Source organism: Cupressus sempervirens, chromosome 10 (assembly GCF_028749045.1).
Source record: "Cupressus sempervirens isolate cs-2001-9-10 chromosome 10, ASM2874904v1, whole genome shotgun sequence".
In the NCBI taxonomy this organism is placed as follows: Eukaryota; Viridiplantae; Streptophyta; class Pinopsida; order Cupressales; family Cupressaceae; genus Cupressus; species Cupressus sempervirens.
This window is the reverse complement of record NC_143127.1, coordinates 75,478,668-75,500,367: the sequence shown is the minus strand read 5'-3', so window position 1 is coordinate 75,500,367 and position 21,700 is coordinate 75,478,668. Positions and strand designations below refer to the sequence as shown.

Here is a 21,700-nt window from a genome sequence, read left to right as displayed (position 1 = left end):
ACTTAGGCAACTTTGGACCTTCAAGGCACATGAAGCAATAAAATATACTAGAAGAACACAAAAGTACAAATTATATCATAAGCCATAGCAACTGTTGTAGAGTGATCTCCATACAATGCATTGAACCCACAGCATCTCAATGTTAAGTAAAAAAACCCAAGTATACTTGAAGCTTGTCCCAAAATCCTACATAAAACCTATCACCTACCAAAGGCTTTCCTGAAGCAAGCATAATTCTGTTGTCCAAGTCTAATTCAACACTATTATCAGGCCGAATAATCACACCTTCGAGGTCTCTGAAATTGGCACCCTGGTTCAAAATAGGCCTGTTAATGTTTACACAAATTGAACAGAATAAAGAAATTTAAAAATTCAGAGTGTGACAAAAAAGTAAAATATATATAGATTTAAGCGAGGACCTTTCGTTTTGGGATTTTACAAGTGCGTTCAAAATCATCTTCATTCAGCATATATGGCCGATGGTCAAACAATTTTTTTCTTGAACGCTTTGAACCTGAAGAATTTTCTTCATTGAAGCCTGCAAGACATAAATGCTTGCAAACATTAAATATGTTTTTCTTATAACCATGATTTATTTGTTTAATACACTAGCCTTTATTGATATTGTTAATAAATGCTGAAATATTACAAAATTGCAGGTTAAAAATGGAAATACGAATTAAATACCTAGGGAAGTTTTTTCTTTTACAGATTGCCTATTATTAGGACTGTGACTTGCTGGTATAGCATTTTCAATATTTCAACAATCGAAGAAATTGACAGATAGGTAAGACAAAAGAACTTTAGCTAAAGTGTTATGTCGCGCCCTAATTAGGAACACTATAATTTGCACATTCTGTGTTTTTCTTTTTCTTTGTGTTTTCTCATTTATGACATGCTTGCAAGAAATATATTAAAAACAACTTGTGAAAACATATAATAGTTGCCCAGAAAATCTCATCAGCTAGAAATGTCAGATGAAATAGCAAACAACAAAATAACACTTTCAGCAATAATTTCTAGATTATATAACAAGGCTCAAATTACAAGATCTGATATAACGAGAGTAATCCAGTTCGTAAAAGTGTAATATGTATCAGATTTTAACATACCCAAAGGTGCGCTTTGATAGTTTTCTGAAAGAATCTCTGAAACAGCCAACTGTAGTGGAGGTAGCAGCCAACTAGGTGAATCAGAAAAGAATTTGCAACAGCCTCAAACTTGCTCTCCACCCCACAAAAATGTCTTAAAAGGAAATCTGACTTGGGCCACTCCAAAGTGTAGAAATAAACATCCAAACCTTAAACAATTTGACTTGGGAATATTAAAGATAATGATCTCACAAACCCTTGAAAACTGTAAGAACAACTGCCTTCTCTGTTGTCAAGAGACAAAACTTGCAAACATGCACTAGTAGAAGCAGAGGTGACCTCTCCAGCACTCCAAAATGATGCCCAAATAGTGAGGCCGGGCAAGGAACCAGCTCACTTAAAAATCACAAACAACCACTCCTCAAAACCAAATTTTTGTGATGCTCAAATGGAACCCTTGTCAAAATGATTGTACTTGTCAAGAAAGGTTGCTTTGTGAGTTGTGTTTTGGTTTAGTCACTCACCCCAATTGTTTTTGTTTTATTTTTATTTTTAGGTTTTCTCCTGCCTTGGGGTTTGTGCAATCCCTTCCCCTTGGTCTCCTTTATATGGTGAGTCTTTGCTAAATCTGTAACTTACACTGTTTTACATCTCTTGCTCTTTCATCCTGATGATGGATCACGTAGTGTGATTCAAAATGTTGATGGCAAAAATCGTTACACAATCTAATCTGGAAACTAAGTAATAACTACTACGGATTGTGGAAATCTGATTGCATTAAAAGGTTAAGTTGTTAGGGAGTCAGTAGTGACCAAAGGATAAGCCATTACATCACGATGGTTGAGTCAAACCCTTTTGGATGGTATACGTACACTCTCTCCATAGACGAGAGACGATAGTATTATGTGATATGTGAATGATATACTTGAAGAACAGTAATGAAATACGTGGTGGTTTCCTGATATTCAATTGCATTTACTTTCTTTGTTATACTTTCATAATACAGTAGCATGCAACAAACTTGTTTACCATGGTCGATAAACATTTGGTAGTGGGAATGCGATGGGGCAACTAATTGAATACAACAGTAGCAATCAGTAAGACAAGAACCCCAAATTATTTTAAGGCAAACGAGAGTTGACAAGAAACTTCATCTCGCTGTTTCAGGTGTCCATCAAGACACGTGTGAGAAGAAAAGCCACACAAGAAGGAATTCTGGAAGGTGTCGTGTAGAGTGCCCTTAGAGTCAGTCTGCTTGTTGACCATTTGATGTGCCATTTCCCACAGTTGCTGGAACAAACATCCCTGGCACTCCAAAATCAACACCAACAAATTCTCCAGGAATATTATTGCTGAAGGAAAGAACGATGGGAAGAAGAGGAGAGAGATGATTCCAGTTGCAAGGGAAATATGAAGTGAACCCCGAAAAGGAAGATGAATAAAGGAGAACATGTTGTCACGATTACACCCCTAAAGTGACATAAATTGTAGAAAAACAAAATAAATAAAAATTTTCTTTGACTTTATCATGTGTTGTTTTCTTGTGGATGTGTAAGGAAAATATTTATGCCATATCAATTAAATAAACATAGGAATTCAAATAATAAGTGGGGTTACTTGGAAAGCAATACTTTTGCAGCAACAAGCTGAAAGAAGGAAAAGGTTTAGGAGAATCGCCGAGGGACTACTAAAGGAGGTGATTGTAATGTCCCCATTTTTGGCAAGTCCATGGAGTTAGCTCATCATAGTGACCCTCGTGAGTTGACAGGGTGTTTTGGGGATCTCAATTGCAAACTTACTATTTTTAGTAAGTTTATTTTTGGCAGTTGCTATTTTTGCAGTGAAGTGGGTGGCTTGGCAGTTGGTCATCACCTGCAGCAAATCAGGTTAATAATTGCATGAGCTCTTATTTGTTCAATAATTATTAAGTTGCATTATTATAATAATATTTATATTATTATAATAATGACTTTAAGAGTTATTTCTAAAAAGTATGTTGGAAAGTTTCTAGCATTGAGTTCTTTTGGGAAGCTTCCACAATTTTTGAAGTGGAGTTTTTTAGGAAACTTTGGCCAACAAAAGATTATAAATGAGAGCTCATTTCATTGGGAAAAGCATGTTTGAAATATAACTGCTTTTGTTGCCTTTGTAGCTTTTTCCTGAAGTTTGAATTGTGAGCCCTTGCTGAAGCATAAGGGTCTTTGAGTTTTTGATGTTTGAAGTCTCTGCTGAGATATAGTGGCTTCATTGCTCAAATCTCCTAATTGTCATTTTCTGTGTCTAGGAGATTGGCGTTATAATTCTAGAATTCATCTTTGAGTATTGTGGCAAATTGTTGCTGCTGTATAGCAATTTGCTTGGTCTCCTATTGTAATCCTATGGCTAAGGAGAACGATCTTGATTTTTATGAAATACTTCTGGAGTACTTGGCTGAGGGTTCTATGAATTTTGAGAGCTCTGTGATTGTGATTTGAGGTTGCCATTGGCAATTGCACTGAAGTAAGAAATTGCTCAATTCTCCTATTGTATTTACTGCGCCTAGGAGATTGAATTGCTTAAGGTAATAGTGAGGAATTGATTAGTAATTGTGTGGTGAATTTGATTGCAAATCTGCATTGGGTTTGGAGGCCACAATTTAATTATTTCAGGTGGCCGATTCATTATTGAAGGCAGCATTAGCATTGTTTACGGAAAATATCAGAGCACTTCCTCATGTGAGAAGCTGAGAAGCACTCATTTGGAACCAGCGATTCCTATCCAGTTAGCATGGAGGCATTTATAATAGTTGTGGGTGTAATTGGAGGTCTGCAAACTGATAACCACTGCATATTCTTCACTATGGCATTTGCATTCCAATTTGATGGCTACAAGCATTGTGATTTGGGGGAAATTGCAGAACTTTTGCATTGTGCAAAGTGGGAACAAAATTTAGGTTCCATTTGTTATTACTTTACATGCTGTGCAATCAGATTTATATATTTGTTTCATGATGGTGAGAGATTGTAATTAGTGTGTTTGTCAATTGGCTGTTGAGGTTTAAAAGAGTTAGTCTCAACATTGGAACTCATTGAAATTTGATGCTCTTTTAGCTATTACATGAGTAACAATTTCAGTTAGCCTTTGGTTTCAGTTTTTATTTTGAATGTATTTAATTTGCAATTCATATATGCCAAAACTCAAAAAAAGTACATTCCGAATGTGCATATATATAATAATGACCAGCTATGTGCCAAATGTTTAGTGAATTTCCAAACATCTGAATTCTAAGGAAGAACTGGTCAAAATTTTGAGAAGATTGGACTTGCTCAAGCTATAGCCAATTAGGGGTTTTTACAGTGATGGTGAAACCATGGTCGTCCGTAGATAACACAACGAGGAATTTTTCCACCATGAAGAGCAGAAGAGCAAGGTGAATACTGAGGAGGATTTTATTGAGGAAACAAGTAGTTTGCTTGGGAACTTGACCTTAACCTTGCGTGTAGAGGCAAGGGAGGCCTAGAGGAGGGCAAGAGAAGAAGCTGAGGATAAGAGAATCCTACAAGGCATAAACACTTCTAGTGGTTTAGGTACACCAAGCGCAAGAATGCTAAACAGTTCCAATTCTGGGACACTGAGCTCGATGGTACCAACACAACCCACGATACCAACACCATTTTCTATAACTAGTTACCTAGATCAGTTACCATGGCAGAGAAGAAAAAGCCACCCAAGTTTACGGATGATGGGAAGGAAGATAATGTGTGACATTGTAAAACACGTGAGATAATTTGGACACTCAATAGGCTGATAGACCAAGATGACTCGATAAAGTGATTTCCAGCAACCTTGCGGGGAGTAGCCATCAAGTAATTTTTTTGATGCAGATTAAACAACAAATGGCCACTTGGCAAGATCTCAAGAAGCTTCAGATAGAATTTTGACTGCTCAGAGATGATAATGAAAGCATAGCCAAGATTTATAACACCAAACAAGCAAAGGATGAAACCATCTAAGGATACAAATGGTGGCTAGAAGAATTATTGGCGAAAATTGGAAGCCTACTAGTAGATGGATTGAAGAAACATTGGTTCATTAAGGGATTGAAACCTTCCCTTTGGAGAAAAATGAAGATTATGCCACCACCATTGTATGTTGATGCTTAAAATAGAGCAATGGACCTATAGAGAAAGAGCAAAATAGAAAAGATGAAGAAAAAAAAATCATCTGATGACGATGACAGGACTCTTTTGGTGAAAGAAGTAGCGAACAATAGAATTAGAAAACTCAGACTCTCCAGAAAGATATGGTTCGTATTATGAGTTTAAAACGATGAAAGGCAACATCAACAAGAGTGATGAAGGCAGTCATACTAAGGGCTTTTGCCTAAAGAAACAACTCAGCGACATCTGCCAAATAATAGGTCATTCCACCAAGGGATGTTCGTGTAATTTGAAGACACAAAGTCATCAATAGGTCTTATTGACATAGGAAACATCTACCTCAACAACGACGGGGATGAGGAACACAAATACATCGTCATCCCATGGTTATAGGCATAAGTGGCGGGCAAGCAAAGGTAATGGTAATAATAACAAAAAATGGGGTTGAAGCCACATTCAATTCGATGCAACTAGGTGACTAACGATACAATCTCATATATGCAACCAATGGGTCCATTCGAGAGACTGCACGAAGGGGGAGACACCACAATTGCTCTAGAAGTGGTGTGGTCCAGGAGATCACGACAATGCAAAATGTCCAAAGCCTAGAGTGAATCTCTTAAAGATTGAAGGCAACAAGTAGGAGCTGTTGGCTGCCACCCAAGGACAAGCGACGGGAGCCACTTACTCGAACCCAGAGGCTGAGAAGAAGAGGTTGCAAGAAGCCAAGTCAGACATAGAAAAAGAGACCATAGATGAAAGAAGAGAAACACATGACACCACCAGTACCTTGTTGAGAGGCCAGGTGAAACAAAACATATATGGTAGGTGAAGTAGACGAAAATTCCAATAAAGTTGGAAGACCATGTAACCATTCAACAATTGAGAATAGCCTTATAATTTATTAAACATGACACCGTCCTCAAAAGTGTCAAGTGGGATTGAGCCAAAGGGAACCTACGGTGAAGGAGCAAATTCCTTTAGAAAGGATAAATCTCTTGGGATCGCGAAGGACCCAATGCTATTGGTGCTAAATACAAGCAGACACCAAGTGGTGGTGGTGGACAAAGGCTTTCTTGGAACCAACTTGACAAACACCATCTTCGACGAAGGGTTGGGTGTGAACGTACTACTAGAGGAAACATGGAAGAGACTAGAGCAACCTAGATTGTGACCGCTAACCTTCCAACTTGTAGGTGTCAATCAACATGGGATCAAACTCATTGGTGCATTAATAGCACAAAGGGTAATAGAGATGGACATTCTTTAAGCCATCTCAATGGACACCATCTTGGATGGAGGGTTGAGTGTTAACATTGTTGGAAGTTTATTGGGAAAGTGAGATACTTTGCGGGGGGGATGAGTGAATCAGCATCACTAAAACTTTTATCTTTCAAAACAAATAATAACTTAACTGCTTTCACTACCAATCCATCTCATTTCTAGATCATGAACCATATAATCATGAACATGAAATACTAAAAATAGATCTTACTATGCATCACATCCATAAGCATAATGTTTACCGCATAGGTTAATTAAGAATTGCACATAGATAATGAATACGAACATGAACAACAACTAGCAGAACTCTTATTATTATTCGCATATGCCCACAATACATTATACTTCCATGTAAGATATCCTGATGAGATGAATACAATGCTTCCTGAAGGGGTTATAAATACTTTCCGAAGAACTTTCCTGAAGGAGTCCGTCGGCCACATACATGTCGTTACATAAAAACCTTTCCGAAGGGATCCGTCGGCTGATACACAATTTCCTTCCCGAAGGGACCCGTCGGCTGATACACAATTTCCTTCTCGAAGGGACCCGTCGGCTGATACACAATTTCCTTTCCGAAGGGACCCGTCGGCCGATACACAATTTCTACCGACGACATCATCCCCCCCAAAAAGAAAAGTCGTCTCCTGACGACTACAGAACAAAACTCAAACAACTAATACAATAATATTGATCTGCCATATCACTTTCACATTCATCCCGTTGCATCTATAGCCTTTGCTAACACAATACTGACTCCTCAAGCTGACCTTGATAGCCACCTGTGCTGCTTCCTCAGCTTCCAACTCCTCGGTACCTTGAGCCAAGTGTCGCTGCACTGCCTCCAACTGGATGATCAACTCCTCCCGAGCTCTCTACGCATCCACCAAGACAGCCTCACGGCCAACACCTACTCTCAGTGCCTTTGATACACAGACACTCCATGCCTGTAGTAGCTCTAAGTCTTCGCAATTGATCAGACTCCCACGACTGATATCCGCAACGACTGGGGTCCAGGGGGCAACGCCCCCGCGGGGTCTTGGGGCAGGGCCTCGGGTGCGTTAGCACTTCGCAACCCACACAGAAATGCATGGAACACACCATTTCTGTCATTATCTGCCGATTCTGCACTCTTTCTGGCAACCATGGATGCGTCACCTTCCCTTTGGCATCATCTGTCACTCATTCTAAACAACTTGATTCTGTCGTCGTTTTTTTTTTTTTTAGAAAACCTCCTGCCACCCTTCTGTGATGAAATCCGTACGGCTTCCAACTTGACACAATCTGGATTCCAATTTGCTTAAAAAAACCGTACTACAATATCCCACTATCTTGGAAAATCCGTACAATGAAAATTAACAAATTTTGGCTCCAAAAACTGTATGTTAATCTTCTAAGGCACAGAGCAACTTTGAAGGTGGAAACCGTACATTGTCTTAAAACCGTACTTCAAATTTGAAACCCGTACCTTGTCTAAAAAAAGCCATACTGCAAAAAACCGTACTACACAAACCGTACTACAAAATCGTGCACCATTCTTCAGATGTTAAAACCGTACGGTAGTCCTTCTTTATTGTGAAATCCATACAGTGGTGCTCCTTCCTGCATATATTGAATACCGTACGGTACTCTCCCCTAAAAACCGTACAGAACTTTATTCTTTAAAAACCGTACGCCATTTTCCATCTTCAGAGAGATCCGTACAGCGGATGTGTGAAATCCGTATGCCGTACGGTGTTTCTTCATTGTGAAATCCGTACGGCTTGAGGAAGCCGTACGGTGCCCATACTTGACTTGTGAAAATTGTATGGTACCGTATGGTGCTTTTTCTCTCTCTCTTTTTTTTTTAACAAAAAAAATAGCAGTCAGTTTTCCCTTCGACCGTCGTCACCGTCAGTCTGCAGTGACGGAGGGGTCTCTCGAAGGCCATTTTCTGACACAGAAGTCTTCCGCTTGTGATATATCTTCAACTTCGACCCATTCACTGCCTAAGGCACTTCGTGTCCATCCAAAGTGCATAATTTGATTGCTCCATTGTCCCCGACTTCTCGAATCTGATACGGCTCGACCCACTTAACCTTGAACTTACCTGGTTTGATCTCATTCCGACTATTGTACTTTAATATCCACTGTCCGGGCTGAAACCTGTTTAGCTTCAGGTGCTTATCGTGCCATGCCTTCCGCCTATTCTGCGTTACTTCAGTTGCCCACTGTGCTAATAATTGCTTCTCCTCTAACCTATTCAATTTATACAGCCGCTCCCTTAAGCTTTCCATGTCGCCCAACTTGTTTTCTAGTGCTATCCGCAAGCTTGGTATCATAAATTCCGCTGGTACTACGGCCTCCTGTCCAAACATCAGTTGAAACGGTGTGTCCTGTTGTAACTTTGTACGCCGTGCGGTAAGCCCACAGAGCAGAAGGTAATTTCTCCTCCCAATCCTCCCCTTCGACTGTGTAGGATTTGTATATAATTGATACTAGGATTTTGTTGGTAGCTTCGGCGTGTCCGTTTGCCCTTGGGTAGTACGAACTTGATAGCGAATGATAAATTTTGAACTCTGTGGTAAGTAGTCGGATCACATGATTTACAAAATGTCTGCCTCTATCACTTGTTAATTGCAACAGAATGCCATATCTAGTAATTATTTGTTCATAAATAAACTTTTTTGTACTTACCGCTGAATTGTCCGGTAGTGCACGCGCCTCCACCCATTTAGTCAAATATTCCATTGCAACAACAATTTAACGACACCTTCTGATTCTGCTTGTCTTCAGCGGTCCTATGAAGTCCAAACCCCATCGTTCAAAAAGCTCCTGAGCATGAGAAGGATTCAGAGGCATGAAATCTCTTTTCAAAGGTTTTCCAGCTCGTTGACATGTATCGCAAGCAACAACCCATTCCCTGGCATCATTGTATACTGTTGGCCACCATAATCTTGCTAGAAGTCGTTTTCGTGCAGTTGTGTCTGGCCCCATGTGTCCTCCTGCCGGTCCTTCGTGCGCTTCCTTGAGTACCTGTGGAATTTCTTCCTTTAGGACACAACGCCTCAGGATTTGATCAGGTCCCATGTTATACAACAATCCATTAATCAGCTAGAATGTTCCACTCCGTATCACCAACTTTCGTTTCTCATTCGGTGGCATGGTATTTGGGAACTGTCCTGTTGACAAGTATTCGCCGATGCTTGTATACCACTCCGGTAGTGCAGCAATCTGAAACAGCTGTGCGTCAAGAAAGTCATCATTTACACCGTCTGCCGGTTCTCTTGTTCTGATACGTGATAAATGATCTGCGCTTACATGTTTCTTTCCTTGGCCGGGCAATAGAAGTAACCATCGGCTGATTCTTCCTTGAATGATTGGTTTGTTGATCATATACAACGAGGCCTGATGATCAATGTAGAATACAAATGGAGTGGCCAACAAGTAGTGTCAGAATTTTTGTACAGCATAGACCATCCCCAATGCCTCCCGTTCGATGGTACCATAATTTTGTTCAGCTTTTGATAGCAACCGGCTGGCGAAATAGATCGGATGATCCAACCCATGGCTTCCCGTCTGCGCTAGAGTTGCTCCGATTGCATAGTTCGATGCATCCACATGCACATGAAACTCCTTCCAATTCGGGTATGTCAAAATAGGTGCTGTAGCCAGTCGTACCTTGAGTCCTTCAAATGCTTCATCCTGTTCCTTCTCCCATCGGAACGATTCTGTCTTGGAAGTTAACCTATCCAACGGATATGCTATCTTGGCAAAATTTTTGATGAAACGCCTGTAATACCCTATATGCCCAAGGAAAGATTTTACCTCTGTTACATTGGTGGATGGCTGCATCTCTAATATGACCCGTACTTTGTCCGGATTTGTCTTCAGTCCCTCCTTACAGACTATGTGTTCGAGCAACCTTCTGTGTGGGACCATAAATCTGCACTTCTTTGGGTTCAGGGCGAAACGTGCACGGTGACACCTTTTCATACACTCGCCTAAGGCTACCAGATGTTTGTCCTCCACACTGAACACTGACCAATCATCCAAAAATGCCTTGAAGTTTCCGACGGACATCTTGTCAAAAATGTGTAGTATGATCCGCTGAAATGTCGCAGGCGCATTGCACAGACCGAACGACATCCGATTATAGGCATAGACCCCATCTTCTACGAGAAATGTTGTCTTCAATTTATCCTCCTCTGCGATTGAGATCTGATTGTAGCCGAAAAAACCATCCATAAATGAGTAGATCTCATGTCCCGCTACCTCCTCCAGGATGCTGTCCGTGAATGGGATCGGGAACGGATCCTTGATGGTGACTGCATTTAGGCATCGAAAATCAACACATATTCGGATCTGAATGGAGTCCTTTAGGGAGATTACGATCGGGGATACCCATTCACTGGTCTGCACCTTGAAAATAATTTCAACTTCTAGCATCCGATTGATTTCCTCCATAACCCGGGCCGCATAATTTTTGTTCATTCCCTAGGGCCTCTTCCGTACGGGTATTGCTCCTTCGATCAATGGAATGCGATGCACACACAATTCAGGTGGTACGCCCTTCAGGTCCTTGTATGTCCATGCAAAGACATCCTTATACTCTAAAAATATCTTGAATGCTGTTGTCTTCAGTACTGGGTCCCAATTGTCTCCTACCAGTATGTTCCGTGGTTTTGCTTCGTCTCCCAAATTCATGGTCTGCAATGCAACTTCATTGTATTTGATGGGTTCTCCTTTAGTGAACTGATGTGCCGGGGTCACATCGAGTGACGCATCCCCTTCCTTTATTTGAGTGAATTCCTTTGGAAAGGCATCGGTACTGTTTTCTTCTATTGTCAGTACGTTGTAGGTTGGAAACAATTCATAATCCTCTATCTGCCAATGGTAAAGACCATTTACTGAATCCAAATCGTCATCTCCTTCCAGTCGTAAAACTCCCTCCTGATCTGGTTCCATAGTTTGTCTCTTTTCATCCTCTTCTCCCTCAGAATCTGACGATAGGGCTTCTTCTCCGACCATCTGAGTGTGTAGATCGATGACATACTTCCGGCCTTTGCTTTCGAGTGATAAAGTATTTTTCTTCCAATTGTGCTTTGCTTTTGCTTGTATCAGCCACCCCCGACCCAAAATAGCATCGTACCCCTTCCGCCTGAGAGGAATCACAACGAAGTCCAACAGGAATGGTTGTGTTCCGATTGTTACTGGTTGCTCTGTGAGTATTCCCAATGGCTTGATTCCATGTTGATCGGCCGTTAGCAGCTCGAAGGTAGGTGGCCATAATGTCGGCCGTCCCAACTTTTTCCAAGTATCTTCTGGTAGCAAATTGACACCGGATCCTCTGTCGACGATCGTGTCCGTTAGCAGAGTCCTGAGAATACCCATTTCAACAACCACCAGATAGCGTCCAGAGGAAAGAGCTAACAACATTGGATCTTCTGCACTTGTACCCCCCTGTTTCTCGTTGTCTTGCTCTACGGGTTGCTTAGCACTTGGGACTATATTTGTGAGGGCCATACGGAGTTGAGGCATCGTGAGCAATAGATCATTTATCCTGATGGGTATCTCAGCTTGCAATATTTGTCGTACAATGTTCTGTTTTGCACAGTTCCGAACGGAGGTACTCGGCGGGTCCTTTAGGTGTGTCATTTCTGCCTGTGTTGCTTTCTGGATCTCTGCCCTTGCTTCCTCTAGTCTCTTTTTTTCTTCCGCTGGGTCAGGGTATAGCTTCGCCTGCTTCCGAGTGATTGCCAGAACTTCTTCTTCGTCTATCCCTACAGTAATCAAGTTTACTCCGGACTTCGGACACTTAGTATCATCATGATCTCCAGGTCCACACCATCGACATAGCAACTTCGGCGTGTTCGTCTTTGTGCACTCTCGGGCGAAGTGACCCCACAAATTGCATGCGTGGCATTGAACAATTGGCCGACCATTCGCATCGTACCGAATTCGAATCCTTCCTCCATTGTTGTTGTTGCCACCATTGTTATTGCTGTTGTTGTTTGGACCGCGCCGGTTATTTCTGTATCCACCTGATGTGGCACCTTCCATACTGGTGTTCCCGTTCCCTCCTGACGAGGATGCCTCCTGTGACAGGAACACTTGCTGCGGTGTTCTTGTTTTTAAATTGAAAAGGCATTCCTTTACCGAGTGTCCCAGGATCTGACAGATTTCACAAAATTGATCTTTCAGGCAGGATCCCTTCGTATGGCCTTCTTTCTTACATTCCGTGCACCATAGGTCATTGCCCTTAGTTTCCTTGTTCATGTTTTTGAATTCCTTCATCATCCGCATCATGTCCTTCTGGAGGGCATGAACCTTCTTGTTGCTTCCTTCGTCATCGCTGCTATCATCTCCTGAGGATGCATCGTCATCTGAATTGGACAAGCTGTTCTTCTTCTTCTTCTTTGTCTTCTGGTCACTTTCAAGGTTCATTGCCCGATTGTACGCTTCATTGTATGTGGATGGTGGCATGATCTTCATCTTTTTTCCCAGCTTCGGGTGAAGGCCTTCAACGAACCATCTTTTCTGGAGTCCATCTATCGGCTTATTCTCCATTTTAGTGATTAAGTCCTTCAATCTCCTGACAAAGACCTGTACTGTTTCATTCTTCTTTTGCTTGGTATTGAATATCTCGGTTACAATTTCATTATCATCACACAAAAGTTGAAATTCTGCGATGAACTCCTTAATATTATCCCAACTATTTAATTTCTGTGGATCAACATCAGTAAACCAATCAATCGCAACACCCCGTAGGGTAGCGAGAAATTGTCGGATCCATTCGTTTGTATCTGTTATGCCATTTGCCCTCCAGATTGTTTCACATGTTTTACAATGTCGAATGGGATCAGCTGCTTCATCACCATCAAATTTAGGCAACTTTTCTTTCGGACCTGCCATTATCACTGTATGTTGGAGGTTTTGTTGTGTACCTACGCTGTTTTGTACTCCCACGCTGTTCTGAGCTCCCGTGATGTTTTGAACACCTGCGCTGTTCTGCACACCCGCGCTGTTCTGCACACCCACGCTGTTTCCAACACCCGCGTTGTTTTCAACACCCGCGCTGTTTTCAACACCCGCGCTATTTTCCACTCCTACGGTGTTTGGTGAAGAAGAGGGTTCGTCAATTGAAGCTGTCCGTTCCGGAAGTATATCTCGGACGAAGAGGTCACTCCACGTTCGTGCTCCTTTGGCACTCCGAGCCGTGCGAGTCAATCTCCTTCTGTCAGGATTCTCTTCCCGTGGCGTATGCAGGTTCAGAAACTCCTCCCTCGCTTCTTCCACCAACTCAAGCCGTTGTCGAGTCTCCTTCAACAATCCTTTGGCACTCTTGTTCCCGTCGGCAATCTTCTGGAATCTCCTTCGGCGCTCTGTCTGCTGAGCCAAAATTAAATTTTCCTGCGCAACACGTATGTCATCTTTTTCCTTCAGCTTATTCTTATCTTTGTTCAACTGATTCGGCATTTAATTCATATCCTCCTGCCTGCGTACCAGGTCCATCAGGCAACGGCGCCAAATGTTTACCGCATAGGTTAATTAAGAATTGCACACAGATAATGAATACGAACATGAACAGCAACCAGCAGAACTCTTATTATTATTCGCATATGCCTACAGTACATTATGCTTCCATGATAAGATATCCTGATAAGATGAATACAATGCTTCCCAAAGGGGTTATAAATACTTTTCGAAGAACTTTCCTGAAGGAGTCCGTCGGCCACATACATGTCGTTACATAAAAACCTTTCCGAAGAGATCCGTCGGCTAATACACAATTTCCTTCTCGAAGGGACCCGTCAGCTGATACACAATTTCCTTCTTGAAGGGACCCGTCGGCTGATACACAATTTCCTTTCCGAAGGGACTCGTCGGCCGATACACAATTTCTACCGACGACACATAAATGTAAACACATAACACAAAAGATTTGGTCACCTAGAAGCCCTCCAAGGTGAGGTAAAATTGGGGTGGGAATGACACCCGCAAATCTTCACTACTACAGTAACAATTTCGTCTGTTAGGGCTACAGATGTGATCACTTTTATTGATCTACTCTGTAAAGGTGTCTTCTCTTTTAGGAGCTTATAAGACTGTTAGGCCTACCTTGATTAAAGGATTTAAAACTTACAATTAAGTAAGCACTCTATTAGGATATTTACTTATGCCTATTAGAACCACTCTATTAAGAGATTTACCCCGATTCACTTGCTAGAAAGTATCAGGACCTGATCCTTCGGTTTGAACTTACAATTCTGATTATGGATCTTCTCTTTCCAATCTCTGTGTTGATCTCCTATCTGATATATCTCTTCTCTATTCTTCATTACTCCTCTCGGTCACTATACTTTGTTTCTTCAAAACTTCGCTTGTAGAATCCAAAACACAATCCCTTCGCATATACATTCATCACACTTCACATCACATGGAATAGCGTTTGGATTTGGAACATAGTTAATGATCTGGATGCTTCTCATTTGCCTCTTAATCTCATTCGCTAACTTTCTTTCATAGGGATCAGTAATTCATGTGTAATGACCCTGCTCAAATCTAATCTCAAAATGTTGATAAAGGCTCAAGGAATTTCATCAAACACTTTGCATACAAGGGTCATATGACTGATATAAAATTTCAGTTTGTTTTAATGACTCTTTTCTTCAATTAGCATTGATGAGAATGTTTGCAAATGACTCTAAATTGATTAAACAATGACCTAACATGAATACGCTACTTATTTTGACAATATTCAATGCATATATGTGATTGAAACTACTTGCAATATGCAACTACAAAAACTAGTAATTATGACAAACACTTTGGATGCAACCTAAGATGACATTTATGCACTTACAGCCAAGTGGTATTTTAACAAACATTTGGTATACATAATCATATCATTATTTATGCCAAAAAAGAGAACCTACAGCCAATTGACATTTTGACAAACAATTGGTATGCAAACTAATAAGTTGATCATGAATGGCAATAACATATTCAATTACAATAGTAGTTGACCAACAACTTATACCTCCTTTGCAATAAAATGTCTACTACAATGATGCTATGAATTGGTCAAGACTCTTGGCTTACAATTGTTTGACAATAGTGCCAAACTTGATTTTCTAAGTATTCACTTATAGCAGCAATTAAAATGCCTATGATGACAATGCAAACTACTTAGTGAATGCAAGAAGAACCTGGTGATGATGACGCCCAATGTTGTTGATGAAGAAACAATAAAAGTCCAATGTGATAGGCACCTTCCAAGCTCAAATCGAAATACTCAAGCTGCTGCCCTTGTTCTTGCCTGACAAAAGTTTAGATAATTAATTGTAGCACCAAACGCCTTCCAAATTGCCCCTAAAATGATTGTCTCGACGATAGGAATTGAATGCAACAATACCCAGAATGATTGGCCTCCTCAATCCAAAAAAATGAGCAAAAACATGAGACTCACATAGGCTGATCAACCTCCATGACAGCATATTATGAAGGTTTGTAATGATCCTGCTCAATAACATAATCAATCTCAGCAATACATCAGCTGCTGAAGTAACTTCTCCATCAAATGCAACAATACATCAGCTGTTGCAAGTACAATAATACATCAACTATTGTACTCAAATAATCTCCACCATGAAGCACAAGATTGGACTTATGAAGTAAAGCCCACAATCAGCAATAATTCAGCTTGTATCTCATAGCCTCAAAATTGTGTAACCAATGAGAGTTTTCATTCCCAAAGATCCTCCAATGGCTGAAACCCTAGCTAGCTTCTCCACCAAATAATCACATCAAACAATCATCAATTCCTGGATGATGAGAATGAGGCCCATGATGTTTATTTGTACTTTTTCCTCAAGAGGTTGGCCCAAAATCTAGAAGCTTCCAGAAATTATTTTATTTTTATTAAGTTACTTTATGATATATTATTTTATTTAAGTCACTTTATTAAATTAATTAAATATAAAGTTAACTTTTAATATTTATTTATTTGATAACTTTATAAATAATTAACTTAATACCACTTATTTATTTAATTAAAATAATTAATTAGTCATCTTCATAAAATATTCATTATTTTGGACAACTTAATTAATTAAATTTATTAAATCAAATTACCTCCAAAACGGGGACATTACATCATGTTTAAAAAACTCTGGAACAAACTCTACAATCATTAAATATCATTTGCATGTCAGCTAAAAATGGTTTACCTCATATTGTGTGCCATTCCAAACATTCTTGTTCAAACAGTGTTAATCGACACATATGGTTCTTGATGCTCAGTCATAACTCATAACTATTTTGCTTGTTGACCCTCGGCTTGTACTAACTTGCCTTCCATAGGGACACTCGATAACCATAGGCTTGCTCAGTTCCTATAGAGCTTGTTATTTACATGATTATTTACAAGTCTAAAAATTCATAACTCGGCCTATATAGAGTGACATAGTTGCAATGATGACTGACCAACTCTGCCTTCTATATGACTAAGTGTTTGACACTAATAAACAACAAAACTAAAGAGGTCAACAATCTCCCCCTTTGACATTGGTGGCAAAAACACTTTGTCACGATTACATTGCTACAGTACAATACAAAAACGATAGTACTCCCCCTATGGCTATGACTCAGTCCATATAGGACTACAAAACTTTTACAACATACTCATATACATTACATATATTACATGACTCAAATGGTTTGATGAAGCTTTGTTATAAAAATGATCGGTCCTTTGTTTACATCATTTTCTTGTTTCTTCTTTCAAATCTACTTCTTTCCCCCTTGGTTTTGTCACTCATGTTGGTTGATGGGGTTGGAAGGATGGAATCAAACCATACTTGTTAATAAATGGCTTGTGAATTTCGATGATCATGGCTAGGACATGATTCCATGTGGTTCTAACTGATTCCAAAACTTGAATCTTGATCTCCATCTTTGCAACTAAGTCAATAAGGCTATCAGTAGTAGAAAGATTATGATCTGATTGTACTAAATCCTTTGCTGAAGCTAACTCACGTTGCATTACTTCCAAATAAGGTATTAGCATAGGTTGTATGGAGACAAGTTTAGCCCTCATTCCGCTATCTGTTGTATATAGCTCGACTAGCCTCCCTTGTGTAAACAATAATCTATTGTAGTGCATTGAGCAAGATCCAACAGATTGAGAAATGGTGTTAGCTCAAGATTTTAAGTCTTTCTCTAGTAGCTTGAAGTTCATTTGTGAATATAGGCACATCACAAAGAGTATTGTACAGATCTTGGATTTTCTTCACAAATTCTTTGAGATTCTGTACAAGTGCTGACACTTCAATCTTCCTCAATGCAATTACAATAGAGACCTCTCAAGTACCTTCTTGTCAAACTTCTTTTGTGACCAGGCCATTAGCTTTTCATTGGGCTCTATGTCCATTGTGATTACCTTTTCAACTATGATGAATGTCAAATGCATCAACAAAGATATCCTTAATATCATGCAACACTTGCCTCTGTTGTTTCTCTCTCCTCATATCTTCTTGCTTTATCTTTCTAGCCAAAATGTCTTGCAATATAACAGTTTTCTCAAACGAAAGATTCTTTAGATTCCAATCAGTTAGTTCAATAATTTCATCCAAGGTAACAAATTTACCTAGAGAACTCATCTGTTTCTTCTTCCCTTTACTTTTTATGGGTGTGCTGCTGCTCGGCACAACTAAGGCTTGAGTGTGTGAAGGGGTTTCACCATTCGGCCTATCTTGGGCATTTGTACCAAAGGCAGTAACAATATTGCTTGGCAAGGTTTGTATTTGGGAAACTTGAACCTGTAGTGCAGATGTGGAATCTATAGTAGCTGGGGGTGGAGTGTAAAATCCCACACTTGGCTCTACCTATGATTGAACATCTTTATCTTCCTCCTCTTTCTCTTTATCCTTAGTCTCCTTATTTCCCTCTGATAGAGATCCTGAGACTTGCAGTCCTTGTTAATCCATGGTAGACTGATCTAACTTAGACTCTTTGTCTTGCTCTTTCTCTTTCTTGTCTTCCTCTTGTTCCCTAATGGATTTTGGTCCTTTCTCTAGCTCCTTAGCACCTGTTATCACTATTTGTGTCTAAGATGGTTGTTAAATCTGTGTTGTAGAGTCAACAACTTGGATTGGTGTCTTGCCTATTTTAGGATAATCCTTTATTTGCTGTGAGAGTGGAGTGTTAGGTGTGGATAAATGAATAGGGGATACATTACCCTGCTCTTGAGAGCTTGGCGCACCTGTGTCTTCGTCATCAGTATGAACATCTTCTATTGTTACAGTGTCTTTTTCACTCTCTTTGACCTTTTGTCTGATAGCTTCTTCAAGTGTATCCAAGTCATTATACACATCCTGTACATTTTCTGACTCAAGTTCTCCAATGCCCTTGCCTTTATCATCCTTAGTTTAGTGGTCAATCCAAAAATACTCTTCGATATTAGTCCGCTTTGATTTACAACATGTTCAATCTTATGTTGCAAAACAAAAAATGATCTATACTTGGAAACAAATCTATTTCTATATTTCTCCAAAAAATTTGTACTCTACTTATTTATTAACTTAGGCATTATGTTTGCAAGTGTTCCTTCCCTAATCTGTCTTTCAGTCTTTATTGCATGCTGCCATTTGGCATCAATCCTATTATACAACTTGTTAGGAATAGTATTACCTATCTCTATAGGTGTAGTCTTGAACTTAGCCATCATATCTAGCATGTCTTCCTCTACATTGGTCTTATTTGCTGTAATTAGTGTTCCAGACTTTATAAATTTAAAACCAAATAAGCCTATAGGACTCCTAATGTTATCACATACCTCATTGACTGATTTAGGCTTTTTGTGCATTTCTACTTGGTAGTGACTTGGTTCATCTAACTCTCTTTTGTGCATCATCTTCATCATCATCCTTTTGTACAATGAATTTTCTCCTCCTTTGTTGAGGTTGACCCTTAATTGCTAACAATTTTCGCTTTGTGCTATTTGTGCCACTTGAACCTTCTCTTGGTTTTGTAATCTTTGCAACTCCTTTCTGCAAAGGTGGCTCAGCACTTGCTGTTGTAGCAGCTCTGGTTCTTGATTTGGTTGCTGTAGGAGAAGGGTTTAGATGTAACTTTCTTCATAGATTTCTTCACCTGGGGCTCAATAATTGTGACTTTCTTGGCCATCTTAGCTTGTGGTGAAACAAGTGCTAGGGCTTTACCCTTCTTTGCACTCTCTTCCTCTTCCTCTGCATCATCATCATCACTCTCTATGTCCTCTCCAAGACCTTGTGTTATCATTAGGGGTCCTTCACCTTCATCTTGTGTGCCTAGTTTCTCTTCTAGGTCTTTTATCATCTTCTTCCTCTTTCTATCAGATGAGGCAATCTTAGCATCTATTGTTATCCTTGCCTTTGCTTCCCCATTTGCCAAATGGCTCGGCCTTTATATCAATTGCCTCGGCAAGCACTGCAGTAATTGATGTTGTTACATGCCAATTTTTGACCCAATTTAAAATGTTCATATAGCCGTTGAGGTTTCATGTGGAGTCAGTTGATAGTTTAAATTTGTTATAATCATGTGAAATGGTAAGATAGTTAATCGTTATAATTTTATATGAAGATGACGTGCTAGTTAACCTTTATGATGATATTTTAAAGCTATTTTGGGAAGTTGGTTATTTATCATGAATTCATGGGAATTGAAGAGGCGGTTAGCCATTATGATCGTTTATGATTAATAACTTGTTATGGTAATATGATTTAATTGTGGAGAATTTCTTTGCAGGGAGCACGTCAAAGGGGTGGAAGCATTGTCAGAAAAGAATTGGGTACAGGGGCACCACCATCACTGTGTAAATAGGTATGAATCTTGAATCACTATGACTAAGGTTTTACGAGTAGGCAAGCAAGAGTGTACGTTGGACAATACCATGAACTACTTGGACAACATATAAAACATTTATATACTTAAACATAATCAAAATTCATACCTTTGTTGATCCATGTTGGCATCCTCATCATTTGCATTATAGATATATATGCACATATGTATAAAGGTATGATGCCACCATGATATTAAAACATCCAAGCTCGTCTCTATTAACATATGTAACATATACATGTATATATATACATCAGGAGGATATGAAGTTAAAATAAATTCTTTGAATTATGCACTCATATAGATGTGCAGATCCTAATAGGTATGACCTTAGACATAATAATAGTATGATGACATCATTGTTAAAAAATTATATATATATATATATATATATATATATATATATATATATATATATATATATATATATATATATATATATATATATATATATATATATATATATAAAATTATATATATAAAATTATAAAATTCTTCCTTTTTATAAGGAGTCCTTTGAATTTTGTTTTGAGTATACTTGGTGCTATTTCTTTCTTTTTGAATCGGTGAACCAAGAAGCCAATGATCTTGTTTATAACTGTCATCTTGAGCCACGGCTTTAGTTTAAGCTTTCTCTCTTTCCTAGACATATATTCGACTGCAATCCTTTCTTTTCAGCTTAACATTCATACGGCTCCCTCTCTTCTCTTCGTATTCTTACTCTTTCCTTTCAGATCTTGATACTGAATGTGAAACCGAGCTTGTTGTTTCAGATGGGGGCTCTGTATCAGGCATCCACCTTGGCTATTCAAATCATTGAGAGCCGGCCAATCAGGACTACCTGTATTCATTCCATCATTGATCAGGTTATGTGAATACTTCTATTTTCTTATCTGATATATATGTATCCAAAATCTAGGTGTAAGTTGGTTTTAAGTATGCCAATGTTATTCCTCAAGGCCTGTCTCTGATAAAAAAAGATGAATAATGATTAGTTCATTCAATCAAGCTTAACATGTATACTGACCTGTTCGAATTAGAAACATAATGGATATGCAATGTGTATTCTTATACTTGATCAGCTTGTCCTTTATTTCTGATAATATAATCTTCTGATTTTACGAGAGAAGTCCTTGAGTCTCAAAGATGATTTAATGCGAGAAATAAATTATCATCTTTACATCAGCTGAGTTTCAGAAAATGAATTGTTAATGGAAGGATTTAATTAATGAACAAACACCAAGGACTCACCTTGGCTAGATGGCTAAGAAAGAGGGTGAAGAGGTAAAAGAAGTTCTACAAAAACAAAGAACAAAAATCAGA

General features: G+C 39.3%; 1 protein-coding gene across 6 annotated transcripts in view; it reads right to left on the bottom strand.

The window, feature by feature from the left end:
- LOC149532657 (DNA (cytosine-5)-methyltransferase CMT3-like) overlaps positions 1–21,700 on the bottom strand; it is a 323,016-nt gene that overhangs the window by 32,835 nt on the left and 268,481 nt on the right. For all 6 annotated transcript variants that reach the window (XM_089807362.1, XM_089807358.1, XM_089807363.1 and 3 more), the window contains 2 exons: positions 420–538; positions 209–310 (listed from right to left, as the gene is read on the bottom strand). In XM_089807362.1, coding sequence (XP_089663488.1) covers positions 209–310; positions 420–538 — 221 coding nt within the window. The remainder of the gene's footprint in view (positions 1–208; positions 311–419; positions 539–21,700) is intronic.